At 49.5% G+C, this 6,529-nt stretch overlaps 1 protein-coding gene across 1 annotated transcript in view; it reads right to left on the bottom strand.

The window, feature by feature from the left end:
• Positions 1-6,529, bottom strand: part of LOC102500380 (E3 ubiquitin-protein ligase UBR4) — a 107,749-nt gene that overhangs the window by 3,992 nt on the left and 97,228 nt on the right. The window contains exons 64-70 of the mRNA XM_027770668.1: positions 6,363-6,470; positions 5,824-5,940; positions 4,689-4,898; positions 3,649-3,798; positions 2,254-2,481; positions 917-995; positions 31-208 (exon numbers count right to left, since the gene is read on the bottom strand). Coding sequence (XP_027626469.1) covers positions 31-208; positions 917-995; positions 2,254-2,481; positions 3,649-3,798; positions 4,689-4,898; positions 5,824-5,940; positions 6,363-6,470 — 1,070 coding nt within the window. The remainder of the gene's footprint in view (positions 1-30; positions 209-916; positions 996-2,253; positions 2,482-3,648; positions 3,799-4,688; positions 4,899-5,823; positions 5,941-6,362; positions 6,471-6,529) is intronic.

Genomic DNA, 6,529 nt, shown 5'->3' with positions numbered 1-6,529 from the left:
GTAAAAGACTGGGCCTGTTCTGTGGCTTGCCCCGAACTGGCAGCCACAGGGGCTGAGGAGGAAGCAGCACTGGAAGAGGACCCTACAGAGGCCGCCAGAGCAGCGAGCACTTTGCTGCCACACAGTGCACAGGAGAGCAGCTGCAGCAGCACTGGGGACACCCCTTCATCCACGAGGAAACTGACTTGGAGCAGGAAGTACAGGACAGCTGCAGACAGAGGACGCGGCAGCTCAGTTCTCGGGTGACTACGACTACTGAAGATGCAGCACACACCAGAGCCAACCCTATTCCCACCCACTTTCTTTCCCAAGTTCTCTCGCTGGGCAGGGCTAAGAGATTATACCCCAGATGGAAATATCTGAGAAGCATTATGACTGCTAAATACAGACTGGATTCAGGCCCTACTCCCTGATAAGGGACTGTCTAGATGCCACCTGCTTCTCTTTAGCCTACGGCCCCAACCTGGAGGTCAGATATGCCTACTTGATGTTCCCCTAGCACCCCACACTTTGACTCTTAGCCCTCACTGCCCTTCGAAGTTTCTCCCCCCAAAAATTATTTATCTAATTTTATTTATTATTCTTTCTTTTTTTTCCTTTTTAAATTTGTCAAAGGACACATGCACTCACCAGAGAGAGACAGAAAGAGAGAGGGAAAGTGGGGAAAGTGAGGAAAAAAGCCACCAGGCCCAGGAGTCAAACCACAGTTAGCCATGTAGGAGCTCAGTGCCTCCACCACCAGGCCTCCTGCCGGCCCCTCCCTTTGACGTTTATACTTGTTTTCTTCGCTAGGTATAGTTCTGGCTACGTATCTGGCTCGGGGCTCTCTCTCCAGCACACATGAGGCCCCAGTAACAGTTGCTGAGGGGCTGAATAACTGCCAATAATAAAAACCAACCGGAGCAGCCCTACTTACAGTCGTCTTTGATGCAGAACTTCTGCCAGTTGACGGTCCGCTGGGCAGCAATCTCTGCACAGGCTTTCAGGTGCTCCATCTGAAACAGACGTGAGTAACTCCATTAGACCAAACAAGCACCACACCTGCTGCCGAGATCTGGGACTGCAAGCTGAACATGGTCTCGTGTTGTTTTGTTTGTTTGTTTGTTTATTTGTTTGCGGGGGGAGGGGAGGAGTTTGGGCCATAGGGTGTGTGAACATGCCACAGAGAAAGATAAAGAGGGAAAGTGAGAAATCGCTTTCTGAGGGAATGGCCACACCACAATCCCTTCTCTTCCATTATCTTCTCAGGATTTGGGGCATGTACACATAAGCGACTGGTGTGATTTTTTTTTTTTTTTTTTGGAGAGGTTTTCGTTATAGGGCGCGTGCGCTCACCAGACAGACAGAGACATAGAGACAGAAAACGAGAAATCATCCCCCAGGGGGGATGGTCACGCCGCAATCCCTTCTCCTCCATTCTCCTCTCGGGATCTTGGGCACGTACACACACGCACCCAGCGTAAGTTCTAAGCCACGAGGTCCGAACCGCGGTCGACTACGTGGGAATCCAGCAACATGGCCATTACGCTAACTGCTGGTTCCCCCGGCGTGATTTTTAATCCACTGGATCCAGGACTCAAACCATGGTTGGCCATGTGGGAATCCAGTGCCTTAACCACCACCCCACCTGCTGGTCCTGAACGTGGTCTTCCGTTCAAGGCAGGTACTGCTGGGATCTCTCAGGAAGCTGAGACCAAGGCCTCTATTTCCAGGGACCCTTCAGACCACTCAGTGAGGAGCAGCACAGGTAGGCCACAACCTGAGAAACTGCAACACAGTTTCCTTTTGTTCTTGCTACATCACAAGAACAGCAGCTGAGCAAGCTAGGGGTCATTAACGTGGAAGACTTTCTTTCTGGACGTGCATATGCAAAATACTCAATTTAATCCCCTAAGTCTTTAGGGAATACTACACTTTATGCCCTGACCTTCATCATTTCTTTAGCATTTAAGGACAAAAACCGGAACGTAGAGATTTCAGGTTGATGCTGTCTATGACGTCAGTGAATGACACTGGTAAGAAGCTCAAGCCACTCCACTTCACACTGGAGGAACCGCTGCCAAGTGAGCAGAGTATTGAGGGGACATCCCTGCCCCTGATGCCAACTGTACACGGTATAGCACCCAGTCAGATGCTGTGGACCCTGGTCTCAATCCAGGCCATCTTCAAAAGCCCTACATGCCCTCTCTCACCACCTACATGCGGCAGCCTCTCACACGTGCCCCGGCCTCCCCATATCCCCGGCCCCCGTACCAGGCTGATGAGTGTGTCATACTGCAGGGCAGAACCTGAGCTGGCTGTGACCACGCTTGCCCGAAGGAATATTCCCTGCTCTTCTAGCAGCTTCTTGATCCCACGCACGTGGGAATCCAGGGTGTGTAAATCCCGGAGTTGGCGGTACTTCTCCTTTGAGCCACAGATGAAGAGCAGAAGTTTGCGGACTTGGCGGCGCACGAATGGCGTCTGCTGGATCATCAGGTACTTCAGAGGGTGACAAAACAGAGCAGTAACTAGATCTGGGTCTGTATCAGAGTGACTCTCGAACCCAGGGCTTTGTTACTAGAAAGCTAGTGAGAAAAGCAAATCGAGCTACTTTCTCTCAGCCAAGCCAGCTTCTGGTAAATGTAAGTATTCCTTAAACGGCCCAGGAGAAAGAAAGGCAAAGACAGAAATGAAAGAGGAAAAAAGAGCATTATCCACACTCCCCTTCCTGAGTACTTATGAAGCTACAGGGAAGCTGGCCTTCACTCCACCTACCCAAACAAAAGCCCTAAATATAGAAAAAACCATTTGAAATCTCTTTTCAGGTGTAAGAGCTGGGGAAGAGGCTGGGTTAGTACAGCTACACTATTCAAAATGGTCATTTGAAGTTTGCCCACAGATTATTCTCCCATTCTTCCCAGAGTTGGCCTCGCGCTTGCTACGCTGGCTAGTACCCTACTCTCTCGCCCACCACACTCTGCTCCACCACGCAGCTCGGAACCATACTGACAGCCTTGCTTCTTTGCCAGCTGGCTCCCTCTTAGCTTCTGCCAAAGGAAACACTGGAGGAAAACGGGGCAGGAAGAAGGGGCTTGCTCCTTGCTTCTGCCTACAGTCCCACCAACAGTCCTGCTCCCAGTTCCAGTGCGTCTCATGACCTGCTTCTCTCAGTGCTCCCGCCATCGACCACATCACACCCCCAGAGCTCCTGAGGCACTGACAGCAGCGGCTTCTCAGAGACCATGCCCAGGATCCAGAGCCGCCAGACCTCTCCTCTTCAGACACTGGCTCCTAACGACCGCTCCTTGCAGTACTACTCCTGGGTATACCAACAATTCTGTCTTTCTGGCTCACCAAGAGCTGTCTAACTAATTCCCCACACTGAAAACTCTCCGAGCTAGCAAGCGTACTTTCCGTTTTCCTGACAGAACCCTGGCTATTAAACTTGTCCATCCCCACATGTGGGTCAAGCACAGAAACAGACTAAAGGGGAGGGCCAGCTCTGATACACGTCTTTCCCAGTGCTACACAGGAAGTTCTGTGGGCAGGGCCATGACCTACAGAGGGGAGTGGGACTCTGTAAGGGAAATATTAGACAAGGATTATGACGAAGGGGAACCACAAAGGTGACTACAGACTGGCATACATCTCGGGATCTTCACTTACCTCTGAGAGAAAGTAAAACCACGAATGATCAAAGACAGGGGGTGGGATTCGAGAATTGGTGTCAGCAATCTTTTTGATCTGGTATGGCAGCCTCAAGACCATCTCTGTCAGAAGCTGAGTATAGGCCTCAAACACATCAGCAGCATGACCCTGAGGAAGAATATCTGTGTGAGCAACTGTGATTGCCAATTTGCAGGACCACGATGGAAAAAGGAAAAAGGCTGGCTTATTGCTCTCCAGAAATGCTACACAATGGAGCTGGTGTACTACCTTCCAAAGCTGAACCATCACTACCCATTGGCTCAACACAGAAGGCCCCAGGTTCCTGGAGCAATTTAACTATATGCAAAGGTTAAGTGGAGACAGATCTCACAGCCTGTAAAAGTTCCAACATTTCACTCTGATTCTTAACACTGGGTCATTTGTACTCTGCTTACACAAAAATTACAGAAAGACTGGCCAAGATAATGAAAACTAGAAGTGGTTAAGGATTTTGAACTTGTGAGCATCCTGTTCCCAAGAACCACACTTCCCATGCTAACAAGAAACCTATCAGTTAACCACGAGCACCAGGATCACGAAACTCAGTGAAGATCCCTATGGTCACCCTGCACAGAGAGGCGGGGACGCGAGACCTGGCAAGGGCAAAACCACAGTCCGCAAGCTGTGGTCCCACAGGAAGAACTCAGAGGGTGTGAGGACATAGTGCGTCTCATGTATTCAGTCCCCAGACGCTCGTCGATTCTGCACCAAGCGTTTGAGACATAAATAGAAATAAGATAGGGTCTCTGCTGAGACTCTGCAGGGGAAGGCAGACAGTTTGATTCCCAAAGAGCAGAAGGTCGTTTATTAAATCATGCTGACAGTCAAACTACCCAGGGATGCCAACTCCCCTGTGGCTCCTCACCCTTCGGTCCTACAGCTCTACTCCCTGAGAATGAAGAGAAGCGTGCTCTGAGGGGCAGAGCACTAATGGAACTGCCAGCCCCTTTAACCCCTCCACTGAAGGGGCCATTTCCTGGGCCTGGGTAAGACCTTACCTTCACATACTGGCGGAGAAAGAATGGGCTCATGTCGGGTGGAGATGAAGTGGTATGTGGTTTCAGCAACTGGCTGGTCGCCACTGGTTCCTCATCATTCTGCTGGCTCTTCCAATACTCCAGCAGTGACTTGAGCACATGCAGGCAGTAGTCCACAGCCCCAGAGCTCAGCAGGGCTGCTGCTGTGGCACTGGAGATGAGGGAGGACGACTGGAAGGGAGAAACAAATGCACAGGTGGTAAGACGGTCCTGTGAAAACCAGCCAGAGGAGTAGGGATAGAGAACATACTCAGGATGTAGAATAGCTGTTAAGGAAGCAAGTTAATCAGTCTCCTGCATTAAGTTTCCCAAGTTGAATCATTTCCCTAACTCTTTGCATAGTAAGAGAAAACAAAGGAACACCCATTCTCAACTCTAACCTTCCCACACAGAAGTGCCAGAGGCCAGGAAGGTAAGGAATAGATAACCTTTCCCCCTGGAGGGAATGGGTTTTCTCCTTTTCCTTGGGCAACTAGTAAAGAAGCCCCATTACAAGGAGAGAGGAAACTTTCCACTAAAGATACTTAACAATCCCACCCTCCCGAAGGGGCTCTTCGGTGGAACCAGCTTCCAAATGAGATAGGAGTGAGTGATCACATGCATAAAAAAGTAGGAGAAAAGCTACTGTAAATAAGACCATTAGGAGAGCCTTGCAAATCCCAGCAAACTCCACAGCTCCTAAGCTCATTAAGATTGGATGCAGTTCAGCCTCAATTTCTACCTTCTCTGCTTTGTGCTAATCTCCTTTCACCACACACACTTCGCTTTCTCTCTGCTTTATTACCATACCTTATAGCAGCGTATACTAGGGGAATCCTCTTAGCCACTCTGTGCCTTGCAGAACGGGCCCCTGCTTTCAATAATGGAACTGCCAGCCCCTTTAACCCCTCCACTGGAGAGATTGTTGGCAAAGACCAAGGCTTGGAAGGGATTCTGAAAAAGGTGGAGGATCTGCTCGTGGAGAGGTGACAGCTTAGAATCTTACTCTCATCAGACCATGGTGGCCTTATTCTAATGAAGGACTATCACCTCTGCCCCAGCCCTAGTACTGACCAGACAATCCTCTTCCCTTTTCCCAAACCCTAAGCCCAGATACCTCACAAATGGAAGACTTGGATCCAGATTTGGTGCGGGACATGAAGACACTCAGGAGTCTCATGACTACCAAATGGACTTCATTCAGGGCGCTGCGCTCGTTCTTCTTGGACACATCCTGCAGGCAGAGGCGGAAGCCTATCATTATTTTAAGCATGAGGCATCCTCTGAACAAGATTCCTTTAAGTCTGTCAGTACTACATGTTCCACAGATGACGTCAGAGACAAAATAGGCTCATGTGTATCTGTGAGCTGTACACTTGGCGGTCATTTAAGATACAACTAATTTAACGTCATCACCTCAACGAGTGATGAAACGCCCATGAGTACAGGAACTTTGCCTTGTTCGTAATTTATGCCCAGGATCCAAAAGTACGCCTGTGCAAAACAGCCACTGAACAGATTTTTGTTGAATCAACAGAACTAGAGCCCTCAGTGGATGGTTACCCACTAAAACTAGGTGGAGTTTCTCGGAGACGAATGAGAACCTGAAAAGGATCACAACCAATCGCTTCTCACTCAGAGGGACTAGAGCCGAACCTTTTTATCCATGCCCAGTTCAGCAATGAGCTGAGACAGCAGGTTGTCAAGGGCCCCCTTGTCTTTCTCATCCTCTCCATCCAGGTCGGTCGTGAGCATCAGAATGACCTGGAAATCAAAGAAAGGAAAGAAAAAGGCAGTTCCCTAAAGAACAGTAACTCAAAACA

Source organism: Tupaia chinensis, unplaced genomic scaffold (assembly GCF_000334495.1).
Source record: "Tupaia chinensis unplaced genomic scaffold, TupChi_1.0 Scaffold000146_1, whole genome shotgun sequence".
NCBI lineage: Eukaryota > Metazoa > Chordata > Mammalia > Scandentia > Tupaiidae > Tupaia > Tupaia belangeri.
The sequence above is the reverse complement of the archived record's forward strand: the minus strand, read 5'-3'. Positions and strand labels throughout refer to the sequence as shown.